Source organism: Dama dama, chromosome 5 (assembly GCF_033118175.1).
Source record: "Dama dama isolate Ldn47 chromosome 5, ASM3311817v1, whole genome shotgun sequence".
Taxonomy (NCBI): domain Eukaryota; kingdom Metazoa; phylum Chordata; class Mammalia; order Artiodactyla; family Cervidae; genus Dama; species Dama dama.
In genome coordinates this window covers 10,935,567-10,960,599 of record NC_083685.1, presented here as the reverse complement: position 1 = coordinate 10,960,599, position 25,033 = coordinate 10,935,567, and the positions used below count along the sequence as shown (strand labels likewise).

The 25,033-nt window shown below is 37.0% G+C and overlaps 1 protein-coding gene across 3 annotated transcripts in view; it reads left to right on the top strand.

Annotated features, from left to right (window-relative positions):
- The window catches only part of NAA25 (N-alpha-acetyltransferase 25, NatB auxiliary subunit), a 62,522-nt gene that overhangs the window by 22,698 nt on the left and 14,791 nt on the right, over positions 1-25,033 (top strand). For 2 of the 3 annotated variants that reach the window (XM_061141781.1, XM_061141783.1), the window contains 9 exons: positions 542-631; positions 1,681-1,850; positions 3,966-4,078; positions 11,534-11,741; positions 12,867-12,956; positions 16,995-17,175; positions 17,833-17,932; positions 22,487-22,638; positions 23,172-23,297. In XM_061141781.1, the coding sequence (XP_060997764.1) occupies positions 542-631; positions 1,681-1,850; positions 3,966-4,078; positions 11,534-11,741; positions 12,867-12,956; positions 16,995-17,175; positions 17,833-17,932; positions 22,487-22,638; positions 23,172-23,297 (1,230 nt within the window). The remainder of the gene's footprint in view (positions 1-541; positions 632-1,680; positions 1,851-3,965; positions 4,079-11,533; positions 11,742-12,866; positions 12,957-16,994; positions 17,176-17,832; positions 17,933-22,486; positions 22,639-23,171; positions 23,298-25,033) is intronic. The other variant, XM_061141782.1, reaches the window with a different exon arrangement.

Here is a 25,033-nt window from a genome sequence, read left to right as displayed (position 1 = left end):
GTAAGTAGATGCTTCTTGGACTATGAGAGTAGAGTGGGGCTTTTTGATTTTTTTGGACTATATCTTTTGAGATATCTGGGCATAAAGTGAAGTCCTTTAGTTGTGTGTCCTGGATACTTTTTAAAAGTTTTTGATGAGCCTTCATCTTACAGTAAAGAGGTATAGTGAAACTTTCGCCACCAGGATGCTGAGTATTCAGAATGAATGCTGAAATTTCATTAATTTGTCAAACTAAGTATTGGTCTCCCCCCAGCCCACCTAGGAAGCAGTAATGTGGTGGGTTTTCTATAAAGAATATTAGTTTTTTAGACCTGGTCATTTTATTGAAGGAAAGAATAGCTTCTTAGAATTGTTTGACCTTGAAAATACCTTTGGAGTTGCTGCCCTTTTAGGGCTGTAGAAGAAACCCAGAGGGAAGATTGGATTTCTCCTAATGAAGACTAAAATATCACTTAGAAAATAAGTTGAGTATCATGGTTCCTCAGGCAGATTTGTCACAACTTGGGTTTAATCCTGTGTGCACCATTCAATCTGATTTTAGCTCAGATGACTGGCAGTTCTATCTGACTTATTTCGATTCTGTCTTTCGACTGATTGAAGAGGCCTGGACTCCTCCTGCTGAAGGTGAACAGTAAGTTGTCGTCTTTCCTGAGTTACAGCACTTTTTAATATGTTGTAGCAAAAAGATTTCCTTATAAGCCTAATTGAATTCTCTGTTTCAATAATGTATCTCTTTCAAAGAAAAATTTTTTTTTCCATTTTAAAATTTTAAAATAAACACATGTCCATTGTAAAAATCCTAAATTAGGACAGAAACTGTGGTGTGAAAAATGTTAGTTCCTAGTTACCCTGTCATCCCAGGATGGTTTTTTTCCCAGTTTTATTGAGATACGATTGACAGAAGTTACTCTTGATAATAGTTTGATATCTTCCAGATTTATTTGAAAAAGACTTTGGTGTCTTTTTTTCCAAATTTATTTATATTATGCATATACTAACATAACTATTCTTATTTAACATAAAAATGAAGTTGTTTTAGATGTAATGATTTACAACTTGGTATTCTCCCGCCTTAAAATGTATCTTGGGTGTCTTTCCATATATAATAAACACAGATTTGATTAATTCTTTTTAGTGACTTAAGAGAACTCCATTTTAGAAAGGTGTAAAATTCATTTAATCTGCCTTCTGTTGATGGGTACTTGTATTGTTGCTGATTGCTGTTTTGGGGGCTATTACAGACAGTATTCATAAATAGGATCTTTTAAAAAAGTGAATAAGGAAATAGGATTCATGATAACCAATTATGAACTGATGCTTACTTTATGATATTAGCTAAGTCTCTAATTTTTCTCAGCCTCATTTTCTTAGCACTAAAATTTACTTATATTTTTAATTAGGTAATATTTCATATATGCAAAATATATAAATAATGTTTTTTTAAGAAAACAGTAGAGGTAGTTAGTCTCTGTAATAATCAGATGCCAGAACTGGGAGGAATCATGTGTCATATTAACCGTCAGAATATGCTCATAGCTTTTATTCTCATTTGTATTGTTTTATTGTTATTAGATACTTTTTATTTTTAATTTGTTTCTTGATATCAGTTTGGCTTGACTTGTAAGTTTTGGCACAAAACAACAGAGGCACAAAATACCTTTTTCATGTGTTTATACCCAGCTCTTTAGAAGGAGAAGTACATTATTCTGCAGAAGAAGCTGTGAGGTTTATAGAAGATCGGATAACAGAAGAATCTAAAAATTCTCGCCATCTCCGAGGACCACATCTAGCTAAACTGGAGCTGATTAGACGTTTACGACGTCAGGGTTTTAATGATGAGTACAAACTGGGTAAGAAGCTGTAATATTTGGGAACCATGGAGAAGGGATAGGGACACACTCAGTACCCAAGGGCAGTATCTGTTCTCTGAGGCCTACAGTGATAAAGTTGTGTTTTGCAAAGCAAATGTCTTCATAACCTGAAAAGACTTACTGATGAATGGATCACTAATAAAATTAGGCCTCAGTCACACATGCAACTTGGCTTAACTTTAACATTTCTCTCTATGCCATCAGAGTCTTTGTCAGGCATTCTTTTGCTGACCTAACAATAATATCAAAATCAATTTCAAAGTAAAATAGCTAGTTCTGTAAAAGTTCCAGGATTTCAATAAATGAATGAATGAATTTCTTGAAAATCTGTTCTAAGCACTCACAAAACTATTGACAAAATAACTTCTGGCCAAGTTAGAGCAGTTAACAGTTGAGGAGAAAATTTATAAGGATAATGACAAGATGGGAGAAAAGAATGATTTGGATAGTAGAGTATTAAGAGAGACCTTCAGGAAATTTGATGAAGCACTTAGATGTTTTTGTAAAATGGTTCTTGTTGAGTTTACTGCACAAGATGTGAATGTGGTCATATTGTACTAGTTCACAGTTTGATGGGGAAAAAAGCACTATTCCCAGCCCAAATCAGCTCATATTAAGAATTAGAATTAGCTTTAGTTTTAATTATATCCTAAATTTTGTTAGGTTTAGGATCGTGAACTTTAAAAACATTTTCAGTTTCTTTTTTTTTTTTTTTTTAAGATAAAGCTCCAAAGAACCTTTCCCCTCCCCCCCCCACCTCATTCATCATTATAGAAATTTGGTTCTCATTAAAACTTGATTAACTTTAAGAGGGTTTTTTTAGGGACCAGTTGTCTTCAGATGACGAGCACTTCTCAACACCTAAAACCTATCCTAGAACATCTCTGTCCCTTCTAATCATGTAATCAGTGTTCTCTGCAGTTTATTCTAAAATTAACTGGCTATCTCTGTCATTCTGTATGTCGATTATTCACAGCCAGTTTTGAATTCCATGTTGACTTCTTTCTTTGCATCTACCTCAGTCACTGTAGTTTGTGTTTATTCCTGAATTGCAAATGAAAATTTTTCACGTGACTTTCAGCAAAATATTGTTAAAATATATTTCAAAGAATTGGATTTTTTCAGATTTCCCTGGTGGTCCAGTGGTTAGGACTCTGTGCTTCCACTGCAGGGGACCTGGGTTTAATCCCAAGTTGAGGAAGTAGGATCCCACAAGCTGCATGGTGCAGCCAAAAAAAAATTGCTTTCTTTCCAAAGCTGGAAAGAAAACTATTTGGATCTGCTTTCACACTTGCCCTATCTTCCTCTTCCCTCTCACCCACCTGAATCTTACAAATTGGATTTGTCTAATCTCCACACACAGAAGAAGTTTTTGTCTTTTTCTTACCAGTGAGTGATTCTTAGTCTCTTTTGGATCACAGAGACCTGTGAGAATCTGATTAAAGCTGTGGGATCTCCCTTCCTAGGAACAGAGAAGGAACTGAGACCTGAAATCTTACAGAGATCGTAATAAAAGTCTCTGCTTCCTAAGTCTAGTTCAGTTTGAGAGCACTCTACTTTTATTATTTTTATTTTTAATTTGAGGAAAAATAAAATGAGCTGGCAGCTTTCTGCATACCCAGGTTTAAATTTTACATTGTGACTTGGGAGTTATTGGCCCATGGCTCTTCCCATCGACTTTCTCTTCTGTTGGTGTGTCTGTTAACAAACATTATCTTTCATTCAGTTAACATTTATCTAATATTTGTTAAGTAGTTCAAGAACTGGAGAAAAGCATGTTTGTTTAATGCTTGCATATAGAATCAAGTATTTAAACTTTAATGAAAACTTTTTAACTATTTAAACTTCATTTGAATGCAAAACTTCACATTTCCTCAGTGTAATAACTGAGTTGGTAAGATTCAACTTTTTCCAGTATTCGTTTATTTTTAAACGAGCAAGCCATCTTCCGGCCCTCATTGTCATCTCATTCTCATTGAAGCAAAATTTTCATTTAATTGAAATAAATGTTTCTCAAATCAGACTTATCACTTAAATTAGAAATTTCTTTAGTCCATGTATTATTTAGTGATATTTTACCCTCCTCTGTCTTAGGTGATCCAGAGGAATTAATGTTCCAGTATTTTAAAAAGTTTGGGGATAAACCTTGTTGTTTCACAGACCTCAAGGTGTTTGTTGACCTCTTGCCTGCTACACAGTGTACAAAAGTAAGTAGGGTTCTGTTGGTTACCTGTATTTATTGTAACTAATTAAGAGTTCATGTTTCTTTTCTAAAATGGCTGAAAGTAGTGAACATGAGATTATCAAGATATTGCTCTATCAAGCCAAGTAGTCTAGGTGCTATCAGATTTAAGGCATAATTTCTTGTAAAGCTGAGCCTCAGTGAGAATAAGCCCCTGGTAGGTAATTGAATTCTCCTGTTCTCTGTGTGTATATGTGTGTGTGTGTATAGAGCGAGAAATGCAGTTGTAAGAGAAATAATACAGAGAGATCTGTATGTCTTTCACCCATTTTGCCTAATGGTGAGATCTAGCATAACTGGTGTAATACCATAATTAGGAAGTTGGCATTGATAAAATCCACTGACCTTATTCAGATTTCACCAGTTTTACGTGCATTCATTTGTGTGTATATATGTGGTGTGTTTGTGTGTATATATTTAGTGTGTGTAGTGCATGTGGATTCATGTGGCCACTATGTAGACAAGATGCATAGTAGTTCTGCCACCAGAGTGCCCCATGTGCTGCCTACCCTTTCTGCCCACAGCCACCTCCCTGTATCTCCTCCTTTACCCATCCCTCTCCCTTAGCAGCTGCTAATATGTTTTCTTTTTCCATAGTCTTTTCATTTTAAGAATGTTATATAATGGAATCATATTGTGTATAACTTTCTTTACTCAGTGTAATTCCCTGGAGTTCATCTGTGTTGTTACATGTGCCATGTTCATTGCTGGTACAGCAGTATTATTCTGAATAATATTCCTTGATGTGGATGTACCACAAGTTTCTTTAACTTGTTGAAGAACATGTGGGTGTCTCTGGTTTTAGGCTATTACAAATAGAGCTGCTGTGAACATTTGCATGCAGGTTTTTTATGTGAACCTAAGTCTTCATTTCTCTGAGAAAATGCGCAAGAGTTCAGCTGTGGGGTCTTACGGTAGCTGCATGTTTAGCTTTTTAAAGAAAAGGCTGAACTTTTCCACAGTGGCTAGGTCTTTTAAATTCCTGTTAGCTATGTATGAGTCATCTGGTTTTTCAGCATCCTCATCAACATTAGGTGTTATCTCAGTTTTTTATTTTTGCCATTCTAATAAATATGTAGTGATGTTTCATTATGGTTTTAATGTGCATTTCCCTAATGGTTAATATTGTTAAACATTTTTTCATGTGCTGGTTTGCCATCTGTGAAATGTGTGTTATTATCTTTTGCTCATTTTCTGATTGATTTTTTTTTTTTTTTTTTTACTGTTGAAATGTGTGTTATTATCTTTTGCTCATTTTCTGATTGATTTTTTTTTTTTTTTTTTTTACTGTTGAAGTCGCTCAGTCGTGTCCAACTCTTTGTGACCCCATGGATTATAGCCTACTAGGTTCCTCTGTCCATGGGATTTTCCAGGCAAGAGTACTGGAGTGGGTTGCCATTTCCTTCTCCAGGGGATCTTCCCGACCCAGGGATCAAACCCACGTCTCCTGCATTGTAGGCAGATGCTTTACCGTCTGAGCCACCAGGGATTTTTACTGTTGAGTTTTGAGAATTCTTTAGATATTCTGGATATAAGTCCTTTGTCAGATATGTGATTTCAAATATTTTTTCCCAGACTATATCTTGTCTTTTCATCCTCTTAACAGGATCCTTTGCAGAGCAAAGTTGTGTTTTTGCCCATGTCATGGGACTTGCAGGATCTTAGCTCCCTGTCTAGGGGTCAAACCTCAGCAGTGAAAGCACTGAGTCCTAGCCAGTGGACCACCAGGAAATCCCCATACTTTAAAATTTTAAAGTTTGATGAAGTCCAGTGGACTTTCCTTTTAATGTCTTGTCTCTGATTTTTCAAAACTGTAGCAGTTAATTGCTGATTTTGTCAAAGCATGATTTATTCTTGCTGAAGCAGTCTGGAACTCAAATCTTAGGGATTTTTAAAAAATAAACCTTGAAACCCACATAGACATTTCTCTGAAGAAGACATGCAGTTGGCCAACAGGCACATGAAAAGATATACAACATCACTAATTATTAGAGAAATGCAAATCAAAGCTACAGTGAAGTATCACCTCATACCAGTCAGAGTGGCCTTCAACAAAAAGTCTGCCCAAAAAAAAAAAGTCTGCAAATAATAAATGCTAGAGAGGGTATGGAGAAAAAGGAACCCTCCTATACTGTTGGTGGGGGTGTAAATTTGTGCAGCCACTGTGGAAAACAGTATGGAAGTTCCTTAAATAATTGAAAATAGAACTACCGTGTGATCCAGCAATCCTACTCCTGGGCATATAGCCAGAAAAGATGAAAACTCTAATTTGAAAAGATAACATGCATCGCAGTGTTCATAGCAGCACTGTTTATAGTAGTAAAGACAAGAAGGCAACCTAAGTATTCATCAGCATATAACTGTGTAAAGAAGATATGGTACGTGTATATCTATGTCTATATGCACACACATATATACTTACATTGTTTAGTTGCTAAGTCATGTCAACTCTCTTGCACCCCTATGGACTGTAGCCCACCAGCCTCCTCTGTCCATGGGATTTCCCAGGCAAGAGTACTGGAGTGGGTTGCCGTTTCCTTCTCCAGGGAATCTTCCAACCCAGGGATTGAACTCGCTTATCCTGCACTGGCAGGCGGATTCTTTACTATTGCACCACCAGGGAAGCCCTTGCATACATACATCATAAACATACACACACATGAAATCAGATATTAGCTATAAAAAAGAATGAAGTGTTGCCATTTGCAGCATAGATGGACCTAGAGATTATCATACTAAACAAAGTAAGTCAAAGACAAATATATCACTTATATGTGGACTCTAAAAAATAATACAAATGAACTTATTTACAAAACAGAAACAGACTCACAGATGTAGAAAGCAAAATTATGGTTACCAAAGGGGAACAAGGGGGGATGGGGTAAATTAGGAGTATGGTATTAACAGATACACACACTACTATATATAAAATAGATAAAAAAGCACAGGAAACTGGATTCAATATCTTATAAAAACCTATAATGTAAAAGAATCTAAAAAAAAATATAGCTAAGTCACTTTTCTGTATATCTGAGACTAATACAATATTGTAGCAACTATACTTCAATAAAATTAAAGAATAAAACCCCTTAATTTTGGAATAACTACATTTATAGGAAAGTTGTAAATATAGTAAAGAAAGTTACACTATACCCTTCACCTAGCTTCCCCCAATGTTAACATCTTAAAAACAGTGGTACATTTGTCAGAACTAAACTGATACATTACTGTTAATTGGCCTTTAGACTTTATTTGTATTTCTGTAGCTGTTCCATTAGTGTCCTTTATCTCTTCAGGGATCTAAGCCTGGGTACCATATTGTGGTTAATTGTCAACTATCAGGATTTTTTTCGTGTGATTAAATCAGTGTGAATCAATTACATGCTGAAGTGGCGAACCTTATCTTTAGACTCCTCATCTGCAGCAACGTGTATTGGATCAGATTATTCACCCATTAATGAGAATTTCATGCCTTCTTGCATATTAAAGGTTTTTAAGCGTTTAGTCCCGAGTATCCTTGGGTAATGGGCAGTTGGAGTACTCTACCAGTTGGAAGAAGAGTGTGCCCAAGGTAGGATAGAGCACTATATAAAGAAATACTAGTGTCTGTCAAGAAAGTCTGTGACCTTTGTCAGCTTCACTTATGAAAAGCTCTTAATTAGTGGAGGTTGGAAGTCTTCCTGTCACAGGGCTCCCACCATCTATCCTCCCAGAAAGCCTCTGTCACCCATGTGGAATGAGTGAAGCTCTGGGGGTGCGGTGGTGATGACCGCAGCGTTTGTCTCGTGACCGCACCCTTAGTCCACCTGCGCTCAGTGTGCTGGCGGGCTTGAGGTTACACATCCAGGGCAGATGCAGCAGTGCTTTCCCAAACTGCTAAGTAGCCAGTGTTCTCTGTTGGATTCTGAAACGACTGCCACCATTCACTTTGGTTTGGAAACGGTTATTCTTGGAGTGCTGTTAAGCTCAAACTAAGCTTTAGAAGTTTTCTAGATAAATTGTAATATATCCAGAAAAGAAGGTTCTGGGTTATACTTGAAAACCTTTGAGAAATGGTTGATTGGAAGAGAGATGTTTGGTCTGGTGCTGACAGTACTTTATTTCTCCTAATTTGAGAAGCTCTCCTGTAGAAGAGGAATAAGAACAGGGACCAGCAAGAAGTTGTTGCAGGGAATCAAGAATTTGGCTCAGTGAGAAAAAGATCTTTTATATAGTCACAGTTCTCTAAAAACGCAGCATGCGAGTTTCATGCTACTGGAGGGATTAAAGCAGAAAATAGAACCATGTGGGAGAGAGAGATTCGTTCAGTAAGTGGCACCCATGTTATGTGCTGAGTGCTAAGGTAGGGAACAATCGACCATGCTTCATAGTGCTTACCATCTTGTAAATTAAAGCATCAAATGATGGGAATGCATTAGAGGAGTGCTTACATCTCATTAAGTTGAGATTCATACAAGTTTGCTAGCACTGTTTTAGAACCAGAAGCTCTACTTTATCGACATAAAATCTTAGGTTTGAAAATCTTAGGTCACCTCTGTGACCCCATATAGTAATCTACTGGGAAGAACCCTCTAGAAATAGCGAAATACTAGCAGTGTTGAGGTGGTCATTGTTTAGTGAGACAAAGGGTTGAAAGCTATTGCAGTGTTTTGTAGTCCTGTGTAAACTTTTTAATTGAGAGGGGCAATTTTGCTGCCACAACTTTTTAAATGCAGGATGACTTCAGTAGCTAAAAATTCTGCCGCTCAGCAGTATGTTTGTTAGAGGATTGTGGACTCTCCAAGTAAGGCTCACACTGAGAACTGCTGTCCCACTGAATTAGGAGACACGTTCTAAAATGGGACTGGCCCCTGAGAATGGACCATACAGTTCAGTTATCCCAAAGTGTCTCACCTCTGGTGACATTTTTATATTTTGTTTACTTTGTCCTGGGATTTTAAGTTAACAATAAAATAGTTCCAGTTTTTAAAGAAGCTTTTTGTATAGCAGTAAAACTGTAAAGACTAGAACAGAGAATGAACATATTGTTTTATGACAAAACCTGTTGGAAGGCCTTAATAATAAACATAACTAGATACATAAAATGGTTTACAAGAAATATAAAATGGCTTACAAGAATGGAAGAGCTGGCAATAAAAATTATTTGGGCATTTAATAAAAAACATGAAAACTAATGCCACAGAGTTTTTGTTACAGATGTGGTTATCTGATCATAATAAAGTTAAAATTCATACAATTGTAGAGAAATTGAAGCAAAGTTATGACGGATGTGAAACTGCCTGATGACTAGGAATTTTAATTTTTATTTGTATCTAAAAATTACATGTATAAAATTGAAGTCAAATGGTACTACAAGGCTTATCTTGAAAAACAATTGCAGCTCTTTGCCTTCTCCAGCCCTAGTTCTGGCTCTGTGCAGACAAATTACTTTCAACTCTTTAACTGTTTCTTTTGTTATTTAACACTGTATTTCTAAATTGTACGCTCATATAGTTCTTTATCTTTATGGTTACAGTCTTCATCTGTTGGTATCCTATTGTCTGTGTGTGTTTAGTTGCTAAGTCATGTCCGATTCTTTGCAGCGCCATGGATTGTAGCCCACCACACTCCTCTGTCCATGGGATCCTACTGTGGAAAGCAATAATTTCATTTCTAACATCCTACTCCTTCCCTTACATACTTTCCCCTCAATATAGTATAGTCATTATTCAGTGTTTATATTTTTATGACTAAATAATCACAGCTGAGCCACTTTACATATGGAGATAATAGCTTTTTTACACAACTTTCTTTCTTATTTTTGTTTTTTGTTCATTTCACCCCAGTCAGTCTGACAGAACCATGAACGTTTGAAACTCCTCTTAGGGGGTTGTCTGAAATGTGAGGTTAACAGATCTGTTCCTGTCTCCCCTTGAGTCTACAGTCTCTGTGGTTCAGCTTCTCCTGGGGATGAAGGAAAACCCTGACTTCTACTGGGTTTAGGAATTCACTCAGTGACCTTGGGAGGGATCTAACTTTTTAGAATTTAGCAGATTCTCCTGTTGAAGTTCCACCAGCACTTCAGCTTTCAGACATACTTCCTGCCTTTAATTTCTGAGTCTTCCAAGGCTCCGCAGCTAGAAGAGGCTTGCTGCTTATTGGTGGCCTCCCTGTTGCATACTGCTGGATTCCAGCATTCTTGACTCCATACATTGGTTATTACCTACCGCCTGCCCTTGTGTCTTTTATCTTTTGAAATCTTGTTAATGCTTTTTACTCGCTGTCATCTCTTCACATTTCACATGTTCTTGATCGTTATGAGTCCTTTTTTGTTCTTCACTGTCGTCTTCATAGGATCTTGGAAGGGAGTGAAAATAGCCTGTGTTTAATAAATGTGTAGTTGGAACTTTTATTTTCTTTAAAATGTGTTAATTTTGGATCATAAAATATAGGGAAGACACAAAATATAGTGACCCCTTGACTGCATTTCTCTTCCATAAACACCTCTTAGAACCCCAGGCTTGTGCTGCTCAAGCATTCTCTCACATCCTGACAGCTGCAAAATATAGCATCCAAGCATGTGTGACGTGTAAACAGGCACCCTGACTGCAGTGTAGGGGTCCCTTCCAGTTAAGTCTTCTAACTCACTTTTGCCAGTATTGCAACTGAACTGGTTGTGGAACTCACATTTTAAAAAATTTATTCCATATTTAGAGAATTAAACATTTTAATACAAGATGTTACCATAGGGATGGAATTTCCTAGTCCAGTGGTTAGGACTCTGATTCCACTGCAGGGGACCACAGGTTTGATACCTGGTCAGGGAACTAAAATGTTGCATGTCACACAGCGTGGCCAAAAAAAAAAAAAAAAAGGTGTTACCATTGGAAAAACTGGGTGAAGGGTACACAGGATCTGTGTTATTTCTTACAACTTCATGCAAATCTATAATTATATCAAAATTAAAGCTTTAATCAAAAAAACAATTTAAGGCTATTGACATTCCCTTCAGTGTATAATGTTTCCTTTAAGAATTTATTTGTAGTATAATAGAGTGTTTGTTTTAGGGTAACTGTTCTTTTTTACAGTCTTCCTAAATAAACTTTTTCATTACGACATTGTATATTATGTTAATGCATTGTAATTTAAGAAACATTTCCAGTTCTTTACATCTTTTAGTGCTTACTGCATGGTGTCAGCATTAACACTTTTGACCAAGTAGTGATTGTTTCACACGTGCCTGTTTCACTGGAGTTTCACCAGCATGTGTGCTGTTAGAAGTGTTTTGTTGGCAATTTTGGTAGATAGAAAATGGAGTTTTAATTTGTATTTCTCCTTGATGTCTTTTTTTAGACCATTTCGGTATTTGTTAATTGTGACCTACTAAAGATGAGTTCTATTTTGAGACCTGTACTTTTTTTTTTTTCTTTCAACTTTGCAGTTTATTAATCAGTTACTTGGAGTGGTTCCCTTGTCAACACCAACAGAGGATAAGTTGGCGCTGCCTGCCGACATCAGAGCTCTGCAGCGACATTTGTGTGTGGTGCAGCTGACGAGGCTACTCGGCTTGTACCACACGATGGATAAGAGCCAGAAGCTGGGTGTGGTCAGAGAGCTGATGTTAAGGTACCAGCACGGCCTGGAATTTGGTGAGCAACCTTTCAAAGTGTTCAGTAGTTCCCTGCTCTGCTAAGACTTAGAAGTCAGGTTTTTTTTTTTTAATGTCTGTATACTTTTTTTTTTAATTGGAGGCTAATTACTCATAGCACACTGTTTTAATGCTTTTGGCAAGAAAAATATTTTATCAAGTGGGAACACTATCCAAGTAATAAAATGCAAAGCCTTTCTTAAGCTTGGAGTTTTAAAAAATTTTAATAGGCCCCAGATAGCCATATTCTTCCTGAGCTGGCGAGCCAACTTTTCATCACATTGGGACTCAGATGAATTGCAGAGTTTATGATAATTGTCACATTTTCTACTTTGTAGGCCTTAATATTCTTAATATATAGACTATGTAAATGAACCGGAGAAGGCACTGGCGACCCACTCCAGTACTCTTGCCTGGAGGGTCCCATGGATGGAGGAACCTGGTGGGCTGCAGTCCATGGGGTCGCTAAGGGTCAGATACGACTGAGCGACTTCACTTTCACTTTTCACCTTCATGCATTGGAGAAGGAAATGGCAACCCACTCCAGTGTTCTTGCCTGGAGAATCCCAGGAATGGCGGAGCCTGGTGGGCTGCCGTCTATGGGGTTGCAACAGAGTTGGACACAACTGACGTGACTTAGCAGCAGCATGTAAATGAACAAAAAGAATGTTGTAAATTGTAAGGTATATATGTAGTTTAGAAGTAGATGATGTTCAAATTGCATAGATATGTGTAATAAAATATAAATTATCTAAGTGGATGATGTTAGTATTTCTCTAACTGTATTCTAAAAAATTAGGTGGTGTAATGAGCATTTTACATTAGTTGTACATAGCTCTTGATGTCTGTTCTTTTCTTTACTTGAAACCTTTCACATCTTGCTGCTCTCCTTTGAGGACTATTTGGTACCACCTCTGTTCTGAAAGCCTTTTGCTCCAGCTGAGTGTAGTCTCACCTTTTTTTGACTTTTAATTCATGGCTTATATTTTCTTCTGGTATTTACTTCATTCTTAATAGTTTCTTTTACCCTTCTTCCTGCTGTCGTTTTCTTGCTTTACATAACTCTTTGGGGAAATAATTATTGAACAAATCTTAAAATACAGATACGATTTTTTTCCCCCTATAGGGAAATCCTGTTTGAAAACCGAATTGCAATTTTCAGACTATTACTGTCTCCTTGCTGTCCATGTGCTTATTGATGTATGGAGAGAAACAGGTAAAAAGCAGTGATTTCAGTTTAACTTTATTTATTTTTACCCTTTTTTTTTTTTTTTTTTTTAAAGCATACTCTTTGTTTTTATTGATTATAAATCCTTAGACTAATTACATAATCTGAGACTTTGATTTATGCTTTTAGGTTTTTCTTCTTGCCCTTCTCCAGGGTGCTTCTAGAAGAACCCAAGTCTCTAAGTATCCTCTGTATATTCAGGATAATCTTAAATTAGTGGATATCTGTTCTGTTTTAAAATGTTTCTGAATAGTGAGTAAACAGCCTATTACAAAGTTACAAAATTAAAATGCAGAGAAACTGATTTAGAGATAGATGTATGAATCTATGGAATGAAATAGCTGTTTTTGTTCATTTAAAATTACATACAGACGTATACTTTTTTTTGGAATATAGTTCAGAGTAACCCATTTAAGACAAGAATAGACTACCTGGTAAAGGAAATATGAATCATTGAGTAAGAGAAGGACGATTCAGCAGATAGTTCAGCCTTTTCTTTAGGTCTCATGCTCTGACGTTTTCTCTTATTAGCAGTTTTTGAGAAAAAATAGCTACTTACTGCATTATTATTAATGAAAATAAACTACAGAAGAAACGGGGCTGGGGAGACAATGGTATGTGCAGACACAACCCTGTTCTTGTGGGTCATTTCACCAAGCACTCAATTCTGATGTCCTCCTCATGCTTAAAATCCTTCAGAGATGCCCTGTTTTCTTGAGGATAAAGGTCAGCCTTGTTAGGATGGTTTACAATGCTCTCTAATCTAGCTTTTGCCTACATCTCCAGATTCTTAAGTACTTAAAGCCCTAAATCTACTTTTTTGTTGTTGCTGTTTCTGTCACTGAACATCACGTTGCCTCTCTTTGAAATAACTGTCTCACCTCCTTCGTCTAACTTTTACTCAAAGAGTGCCTCTGACAAGTCTGTCTTGATGTCACCCCTTTCCTCATTGCAGATTTTATGCCCTTTCTGAACTTTTGTAGGACATTGTATATACCCATATGATGCTTGTTATACTGTGTTCTACTGGAGGTGGGGATGAAATTCTTTTCATCAAAGTACTTGCTATCAGGAGCCCCAGATTCAGGAGGTTGCATAGAGTTGTAAAAGTAATCTTAATGTAAAAACCATAATGAACTAACTGATTACTTAGTAATTTGGTCTCTACTCAGATACCCTTCCCCACTTATTCGTAGCATCTGTTCTTGCTCATAATGACATGGTTTTGCTAATCTCTTGGTTTTGGAGCAAGATATCTGACCGTATAATAATAATAACACTTGACACTTGTTGATCATCAGGCACTTGAAAGTACTTTATATGAATTAGCTAATTTTAAACCTTGTTAACAATACAGTTCAAATTGTTACAGTTTTACAGATAAGGGAAATACAAGGCAGAGAAATAAAGAAGGTAGGTTGTCAAAAAATCACACAGTGCAAATACATGGGAAGTTACAGATATTATAGATGCAAGGTTTCTTTCTTTTTTTGGGGGGTTTTCGATTCTTTTTTCCTTTTTCTTTTTTTGGTTTCTTGAAGTCAATGGAAGTGATTCTGAATGTTCCAGTTGTAGACATAGTCATTGTTCAAGGTGGATCTGATAAAAATTAGAAATGTTATAGAGGGACTTCCCTGGTGGCCCAATGGCTAAGACTCCACGTTCCCAATGCAGGGGACCTGGGTTCCATCCCTGGTCAAGGAACTAGATCCCACACGCCGCAACTAGAAGATCCTACATACCATAACCAAGACCAAAGATCCTGCATGCCACAACTAAGACCTGGCACAGTCAAATACATAAATAGATTAAATAAAAAAAAAAAAGAAATGTACAGAAAATTGGGAGGATGTCTAGAGAGACTGATTTGAATGTGAAAGGATTAAGAAGAGTACTTTAAGATTAAATTGATGATGCTCTCAAACACTTACTCAGGGACTTCTCTGGTGGTCCAGTGATTAAGACTTCACCTAATGTAGGGATGCAGGTTGGATTCCTAGTCAGGGAGCTAAGATTCCACATGCATGGGACCAAAGAAACCAAAGCATAAAAACAGAAGCAATATTGTAACAGATTCAGTAAAGACTCTTTATGATTCTGCTACACAAATGAAATGAGGCATGAAGGATATAATTTTCCCCTCCTCTAGTTTTACTGGGATATAATAGATATGTTACATTGTGTTACTTTAAGGTATACTATATGATAATGTGTTGCAAAATGATTACCACAGTGAGTTTAGTTAAAGTTCATCACCTCACATAGCTACTCCTGTTGTGATGAGCATCTACTCTCTTAGCAACTTTCAAATAAACAATATAGTGTTGTTAACTGTAGTCACCATGCTATACATTATATCCTCAGAACTTAATGTATTTTATACTGTTTTTTTTAACCTTTTTGTTATATTATAAAATTTAATTAGAAAAATTTTGTCCCCCAAATCCTCATCAACCCTTGATGTTCTTTGATTTGGTGAAGAATTTTATAGAGTTGCAGTTATATTCTAAACTTTGCAAAATAAAATAGGATGATAAATGTCTTCATAATGTTGGGTGTAATAGTTCAGAAGTGTAAGTTAAACCTGTTTTTTTTTTGCTATTTACTTTGAAATTTTGTTTCCATTTAAAAGAGATCATTAAGAAGTTAAAAAAAACTCAGTTATGGTTATCCTTGAATATCATTGGATTTAAAAATTTATCTGTAATTGTCCAACTGTCTCTTCTGCTCAATTCTGAACTTGTTGAGGCCAGCAACCACCTATGACTCTTATCTCTGGGTCTTATATCTAGTGTTACTGCAGAGTTTAGGTCACTGAGTGTTGAATTAAATAAAATTATGATTGTAAAGACCAGTTAGCAGCATGAGAAAACACAAAATTGGATGTATGCTGTGATTACTACTGTGTAAAAGTAATTATAGCAAAAGCAATACATTAATCATAGTGGTAGTTTGAGTAGGTCTTGGATAGTTTACATAGTTTGGGTAGGATTATAGATGATATTTATTTAAAAACCCCAATTTTGGGTTATATTTTGTTTCTTTTCTCTTGGGGAAAAAAGCATATAAAACGTAATCTCAAAAGCTCAGTGCTTGAAGCTTTTCATTTTAGATGTTTTTTTCCTAAACAAAAGTAGCTGGAAAATGGTATATTTTAATCTCAGTTTTCCAGCTTCCTAAAGACACTAACATTTTTGCATATTTCCTTCTTTGTGAATGCTCTATATACTTGAGATGAACTCTTCATACTCATTTGAATTCTGTATGTTTTACTGGTCATTACTGTTTAATTGTTTTTTGTTGTATTTTTTTTTTTGCTATTAAAAATTCCTTGTTAATGTCAAATGGCTGTATGATATTCCCCTGTGTGGGTATAACTATAGTTTACTATTCCTCTCTTATTAGTACAATGGATGTCCTTGTATGTAAAACTTTATCTGCATTTCATATTATTTTCTTTAGATAATTTCATAAAAAAGAAATTACTTACCCGTTAAGAATATTGATGTGTGTAACTTTTTGAATTTTGGTACTCCAGAAAAAGTGTATCATTTTAGTTTAATTATTAGAGGGCAATTTTTTTTTTCAAATATTAGTTGACATCCTATTAGTAGAGTTACATGTAGAAGAAAAATGATGTCTAGAAAAAGCATCTGTCTGGGGTTTTATAGAGAAACCCCTGTACTAGGAAGGTTGGCAGATTCCAGTTCTCCTTCAAAGTCCATCTCTTCTCAGAATCTAGGATTCTGTGAGATTCCAAACTTCTCTTTAAGACCCAGCAACTTAAAGTTGCATCATTTTTGCAGATCTTACCTCAGTTGAGAACTGAGGTAACTATTGAGGGACTGTCTATTCAGGGAAATTCCCTATTTTGCTTTCAGGTGTGTATCTAAAATTTGTTCTGTGCCCCCCAGCCTAATCCTTAAAATAGTGGAGGGGATGACGTCACTAAGTTTTTGTTTTTTACTTTTGAGAACCCCCATTTGCTGTCAAAAACTGGATAATGCTATTATATTTTGGTTCTAGGTGATGAGACCGCTGTGTGGCAGGCCCTGACTTTGTTGGAAGAGGGACTAACTCACAGCCCTTCCAATGCTCAATTCAAATTGCTGCTTGTTCGAATCTACTGTATGCTGGGGGCGTTTGAACCAGTGGTGGATCTGTACTCCAGCCTTGATGCTAAGCATATCCAACATGACACCATTGGGTTGGTAGTATATACTCTGAATAATGAGCAGCCAGCTACAGCAGGGTGGGGTCCTCATACATGGAACTCTAGTATTTTAATTTTAGCAGAAATGTTGCTCCTGGTATTATGTTTTGTAGATTAAATAATCACCTGTTATGACCCATTGCAAAGCAGATTTTTATATCTTTCAGTGTTTTGTGATAATTTTAAATTTGTACAATTTAGAAATGGTTAAAAAATTTTTTCCTCAGATTCAAAAGAACAGTTAATGTACTTTGAACTCTTTTTCCTTAGCACACATTATTTTGAAGTCTACCTCTGCCTTGCAATTGAGGTTGAGACTTCTACATTATGCATTGATCTCAGAGATCCTTTGAATTTGTATTTTGATTGTTCTTTGTGGTGAGTCAAGGGTATTTTCTCCATGTCCCATAGAGCTGTTTTAGGAAGACAGCATTGTATAAAACTGAATTAACTTTGCTGTTTTTTAAAAAAAATTTGATTCTGTGAATTACATCATTTCTTTGGCAGAGTTTTTTAAACTTTTCTTATGCCTAGCTATTTGAATAATTTGAAGTGTAGTATTTGATACTAGAGGTGGGTAGTAATTTGAAGTGTAATATTTGATACTAGAGGTGGATAGGTATAACATTTTTTTTTTTCCTTCCGACCTAGTTATCTTTTGACCCGATATGCCGAATCCCTAGGTCAGTATGCTGCTGCATCCCAATCGTGTAACTTCGCACTCAGGTTTTTCCACTCCAACCAGAAAGATGTAAGTGAAAAAAAAAAATTTCTTTCTTTTTTTTTTAATGTTGTCTTGGTCCACTGAATCCACATGATCCAGAGAGCGTCTTCCTTCAAGTCACAAACGCACACGTGAAGGTGCACCGTGCTGTACTTGCCAGGCCTTAGGCCATACCTTCTGGCCAGAGGCTGTTAGGCAGAGGTAGAGAGTTACTCGTGGTTGTTAGAACAGGTGTGTTTAATAGAATCCTTGCAAGTGTATTTAAAAACTGGTTATTAACAGAATAGGAAGTGCCTATTAGGTCTGTCTTTTAATCTCTAAGAGACTTTCTGAGGGTATACTAAATAGCCCGTAAGAGTTTATAGCCTGGGATGCCAAATATGATTTTATAATATCATTTGTTCTCTGTTACTTTATGGATTTCTGAAGTTTATGACAACTGTGCTCTTTATCGCAGAGAGTACACTTACCTTTTCTTACAATTATAAAATTGACCATTTGAAGGACATTTTAAGAAACTTAAGTCAATAATTTGTATTTTAAAGTGATAATAAATAGGATAGAGTTTTTATGTGCCATAATGAAAGGATGGGATTTGCACCATATTTTTCACTGCAAGCATATATTGTCTCCACCTGTCAGTTAAGCAGAAGTTTTTGTGGGAAAGCCATATGGTCTCTATTAAAATCGAAGGATGCATAACCACTCAGGAGCATACGTGGAGAAAAGACATGCCTCTACAGTGGTCACTGCCTGCTTGCTTCTCGTGTGCTTCTAAGACTCATCACCTGGAATTTGGCCATGCCTGGTGTCTGCCCATAGTGTTCCATTTTCATGGTCTAACAGCAACTAAGAAACAGCAACAAGGAAGCTGGTTTCTGAGGTTCTTCTTGGCCAGCAGTCATGAAGATTTTTCTAAAAGCCCTTCTGTAACTCTGACTGCTGTGCCTACTTATCTTTCATCTATAATTCTTCATGTGTGTATTAAATAGAAAGCCGGGACAGGACAGAAGCATTTCTGACCACTGGAATATAGGTTTGTTTCTCTTAGCTTGTGATAATTAAATTGTGCTACACTTCAAGGCATGGCCTAGAGGGCTGGTGCAGCACAGAGTGGCGACCTTTGCATTGTCAGTTGGCTTTTAAGCTCTGTCCCTCTTCCCCATGACTCTACTTCCCAACAGTGATCGTGTCTGTTCAAATCTCATTCTGTGCCCTAACTTCTGAGCGGGGAGGAACGCAAGTGGGCACCTGCACTTAAGCATATTGTTCAGAAGCTGCTGGCCTAGCTTTAGGGTCAGAATAGAGTCTCTAGGCCTTGGTTCTGAGATCTCCCAGTCAGGCTAGAAATCGGTGCGTTTTCACTGTGTGTGCAAGTGTCTGTGCTTGCCATTCACCACCTGAGGAAAGACTTGAAAGAAGAGTGTATTTCAAATCTCATTATTCTGACTGTCATTACTGTGTTTCTAAGGGAATAAACATTTAATATCCTGAAGAATCCTTTTTAAAGTTTTGTTTCTCAAATAGCTTTGATGTGGGAGTGGGGGGTTAATTAAGGGATTAATCTAAGTCTGAAGTTTGGTTTTCCTCCAGTTTTCAAACATCCAGCATTCTGGAGGAACTATATTGTTCATGGATTGGTCAATAAAGGCACATTATTTTATACTAATAAAAATTAAACTTTAATATTTTTTCTCCCCAAAATATATTTTACCCAGTATTGTTTTCAAAACAAACAAACATAAAATAAAACAACCCGACCGAAAGTACTGTAATAGGGAAAGGAAGTCTCCAGGAGTGATTTCAGAGAGCACATTGTCCTCAGCGGCTTTTGGTATCTTTGTTTGATATTTTCCTGATGGTCATGTGTGGCAGGAGTGACTAATTCACCTGAAAGCATGAGATGCTGAAGATGATAAAAGTAAAGCATTTATGAATCTGGGACTAGAACTCTGCTTGAAATTTATTTGTGTTATTACTAACTAGCAAAACAGCTATTTAATCACATTAAAGTATATAACTGAGGGGGAGGAGAGGGTGAGGACTAGGTCCTGGGGATAAAAGCAAGGCACAATACAGCAAGGCAAACACCTTAAACTGTAGTGCCTAGGCCAAGTCCCAGAATAGGAAAATGGAGACTGTGGTGTGGACTGTTCCCTTTAGGAGTTTGAAGCTAAGAAAGGTCATGGTTGTAGTGTTGTACTGTCTGTGTTAAACCTCCTGACAGTATTAGAAATACCTCTCTGGAAAGCTAAAGTTCTGTGTTCTACATCTTTTATGCTCAGTAGTATTTGGTATCCCCAGATGATTTTTTGCTTGAGTGACTGATATATTTCAGTTCCTAATTCGTTCTTTGAAAGAACACCTACTCCTTAAAATCCTGAAAAATCTTTGTAAGGCTTTGTGCTGTGGGATTGAAAGTTCTATTTGGAAATCTACATGGGGATTTTCTTTTTGGAAAGGTCATTGTCTGCCGTCATCTTATTTGGAGTAGATTTTTATAATACTTATAAAATATAAAATAGCTTATATTCACATATCTCCAGAAGTAACGTACATGTTCATACTTGAAAAAAAAATTGCCTTTAAAAGTCTATGTTTTAGGTATTCACAAATCATTACTCAGAGATTTGATGTCCATGTATTAATATTTTGCTAATTTTCACAGTGACCAGGGTTCATTTCAGGCATCCATATGGGATCCAAATAGCCTCCTTGGCGCATAAATGAATAGAAATGGGTACAGACAGCATTCTGGGGTATTCGGAAGTCTTTACCCGTGGCTTCCAGTTTTGCCTGCAGTTCCAGTGAGGCCTTGTTGCTTCCCAGCCAGGGCTCGCTCAGCCTCTGTCCTGTTGGAAGCTGCCCCGGCCCTTCCGGGCTCTGCAGCGACACTGCACTGCAGTGTTAAAGGAGGACTATCTCAGAAACAGAAGCCAGAGAGCTCGGATTGTGTTCAGTCAGTCAGAGGGCTGCGTTCCCTTTTTGTGGCCCCTTATTCTCTTGCCCCCCCTTTTTTTAAGTGGTATTCCATGGCCCACTCAGGAATTAAAAACTTCCTCTGCACTCGTTAAGGCTGAAGTCTTTCCTTTAATCACAGTGTATTTTGCAACTGTAATTAATAAATTTGATTGGAATCACCAGAATAAAATTTCTATCCTGATTAGTCTCTGGATCATATGTTCCTAACCAGCTGCCTTTTCCCGCCCTCCTCGGTCCCCCCCCAAACTATAAGGTCCTATTGCAAGGGCCGATGTTAAACCTTGCTATGTTTTCCAAGCCAGGAGGCCATTGGATAGGCATATGTGTTGAGGGTATCCTGGCCTCTCCTTGATTGGGAGTATCACTATCCCTTAATCAGGCTAGAAGGTACACTTGAGCTTTTTCAGATAGTCCTTCTTTAAACCTGCAGGATCACAAGTAATCTTTTTAATTTTCTTGTGTCCGTCCGTCTTTAATTTCTCCAGATACTGCAGGCAAACAGCTCGCCGAGGTGTCCCATGGGGGTTTAAAAGCCGCATCGAATGCAGTTGAATTAGCGCCCGTGGCGCAATCCCGCGGCCTGAAATGAACCCTGCGAGGCTGTGTATCAGAGGGTATGTTGTTGACTATTGGCCTATTTTCCTACTGGGCAAATTACTCGGTCATAATGGAGATGGGGACAGAGCTGACTGAGGCTGTGCAAAAAGACTACCTTTTCTGTAAAGGATCTTTGGGGCAGACATCAGCTTTGAGCTTAATACTTTCCTTAGCCCGAAAGGGTGTCCTTCTGATTTCTGATCCTGATGGCATAGGCCCATACCCATGAAGTTCTTCCCTGAGATTTCCTTCTGTTGTGCCAGAATTTCTGTTTAGTATCTTGCCTCTGTTCATGTTTCATCTGTATATATGTATTAATCTAATTAAAGCACATGTGTTAAGTGTTCCCTTTATTTACCTGTTTATGGAATTTCTAGCATAGTAGTTTGGATGGACTGGTAACCTGGTTTTTGAATTTTCTGTCTTCAGAATGGATTATGACATGAATTTTTATAGGTCTTTTGTTTGGTGAATTCTATCTTGATGTAATACACGTATGTCCTGTGTTTATTCAGAAGTAAACATAACCAAGAGGCAGCCTGTCATTTTTTCTGAAGGAGAGTACTTTTTACTTCTGATGGTAGTGGGATGGTTATATTATACTGGTGTTTTGATATAAAAGAAAGTGTATCTTAGATGCAGAAAAATATGGAGTAACATTCCTTCCACTATGGCACTAATCAAAATTTTGACTGATGTGTATAACAAAACTTTCAGTCCTGTTGAAATGAAAGGCATACTGCTAGGAGGAAGTCTGTGTGGTGGTAGCAGCGGCTAAGTATTATTAGTAATAATACTAGTGAAGAAGACATTTGACTCCAGTATATGATAGAAGAAAAATAACATTTTTAAAAGCTGATATTCTGCTTGGTGGCCAAAAACTTTCAAGATGAGGTTCAACATCTTAATTTTAGTTTGAGTGTTTTGTTTTGTCTGGCAAGGTTTGTCTTCATTGCCTGATACGTGAAATATTTATACCAAGGTGATATCTTTCTTTCCCAGACCTCAGAATATATTATTCAAGCTTACAAATATGGTGCATTTGAGAAGATCCCAGAGTTTATCGCTTTTAGGAACAGGCTGAATAATTCTCTTCATTTTGCACAAGTCCGTACTGAGCGGATGTTGTTAGACCTTCTACTTGAAGCAAATATGTAAGTATTACATGAGAGCTAATAAGGAACTAAGGGTTTAGATCAGATGCTGAGAGCCATTAATGGGCTCATGGGTGTCATTAGTGGGCTTAAGCTAAAGAAAAATGAGGCGGGGGGAGTAGGAGGGAAAAGGGAAGCAAGGAGAAAGTGCTGTCATGGGGAGTGATGGAGTACTGGCAGCACCATCCCAGGTTCCACACAGAAGCCAAATGGGCCATGGTCATTATCCCTGGTCCATGTTGTATTACAAGGTTCCCCGTATCCCACAGACATGAGATTTGGGGAATTAATGCTGATGAATTTTATTTTGGTTAGGCTTCCAGATGCCTTTCTCTGGCTGTGTGTGGCTGTGTGTGGCCAATATGATCAGTGCTTGGTTCTATTTCATGTTATATGAGCTTTTACTTCTTAATAGTAAAGCCTTCCTTCACTCTTTCCTTTTCTCTCTTTCTAGTAAAACAAAGTCCTGGCTAGCATGTTTTCTTGGCTATTTCACTATTGAATAATACTTAAATAAAATTTCTATATCCCAGATCAACCAGCTTAGCAGAAAGTATAAAGTCAATGAATCTTCGGCCAGAAGAAGATGACATTCCATGGGAAGCCTTGCGAGACAACAGAGACTTAAATGTTTTCTTTAGCTGGGATCCAAAAGACAGGTAACTGGAATTTAACCCCAAGAAATTTATTTTTAAAGAATTAGGATGATGTTAATGTATGGCAAAAACCACTACAATATTGTAAAGTAATTAGCCTCCAATTAAAATAAATAATTAAAACAAAAAACTAGGTATCAGTATCCCCTATGAATACAGATGTAAAAATACTCAATAAAACATTAGCAAGCTGAACCCAAAAAAAAAGAATTAGGATGAATTTAAGAGTTATATATATATATGTGTGTATATATATATATATATATATATATATAAAATATAATTATGTCATACAATATCATGTATATTATAGGGATCAGAAAATACAGGTAAGCCAAAGGAAGCAAATAAACCTCATCCCTATGTTGAAGTTACTGGCTAACCTAAAAGTTCCTCTTTCACACCATACATGAAAACAAGTTAGAAATGGATTGACGATTTTATGTTAAAACCTAGAAATTCTAAAAAAAAAAAAAAAAAACAAAAACCTAGAAATTCTAGAAGTAAATATAAAAAATATTTTTAAAAAGTTGGGAAAGCCTTTCTTAGCATTGTATCAGATCTGGAAACAAAGGATTTGACCCCTGTGAATATTAACCTGCTATATAGAAGTAGATTTGTTAATAAGTTCTAGAGGTATCTGGTAAATTAGTAACTTTCTTCATATATATTAATATCTTTCATATATACAGAGAACTCAATAAATCAATAAGAAGCAGATAACTGAGAAAACAAGTGGGGCAAAGGGTTTAACAGGAATTTCAAAGAAATGCACTTTATATTCATATTTTAACCTATCAGATAAAGATTTAACCTATTGGATAAAAAAAAGATTAACTTTTGTTCTCAGCAAGGTTATGGGTGAATGACTATTGTGCATTTACATGGCAATAAAACTTTATATAACTTTTCCTATAGGGAATTTTAGTGATACATATCAAGATTGAAAAGACTGTGTACCAACTTGTGGGTCAGCTGGTAAAGAATTCACCTGCAATGTGGGAGACCTGAGTTCGATCCCTGGGTTTGATCCCTGGGTTGGGAAGACCCTTGGAGAAGGGAAAGACTACTCACTCCAGTATTCTGGCCTGGAGAATTCCATGGACTGTATTGCAAGGCATGACTGAGTGACTTTCACTTTCACTTCTAGGAAAGTGGAAACTAAGAAGTTGCAGAGACATGTACATAAGGTAGTTCTGAATATGCTGTGATTCAGTGACTTGCCAGGACTCATGGGACTCTGCATGTAGTTGGACTCAGAGCTAAGGTCTTTTGTAACAAAAGGAAGGGTATGTGACAGAACCAGCAAGGGAAAGAGATTCAGGTGGAGTTGTGGAGGACCCTGTGCACAGACTCCAGTGTTCTCTCCCTCCTGTGAAGGAACACGCTAGGCATGCTCCTTTCTCGAGCAGTGAAAAATGAAGTAACATGTGTGCGGTATTTCTGCCCAGAGAAACCCGTTAAAGACTCGGTGCCCTAGGTTTTTATCAACTGGTTGTTAGGCACCCAGTATGTAGCATGTACCAACATTTCAGACTCCCAGAAGGAGAGCGCTGTTCACCCTAAACCACCTGATTGTGTAAACAGCCTAGGCACAGTGAGCCACTCTGATCATTTAGGGAATGGTTGGCACACCAGGTTTCCTCAGCCAGGGGCCAACCACTGCAGGCAGGCCTTTCTAAATAAAGATAATAGCCCCAGGCTCACTATGTTAACTCTTTTTTGTATACATTGTCATA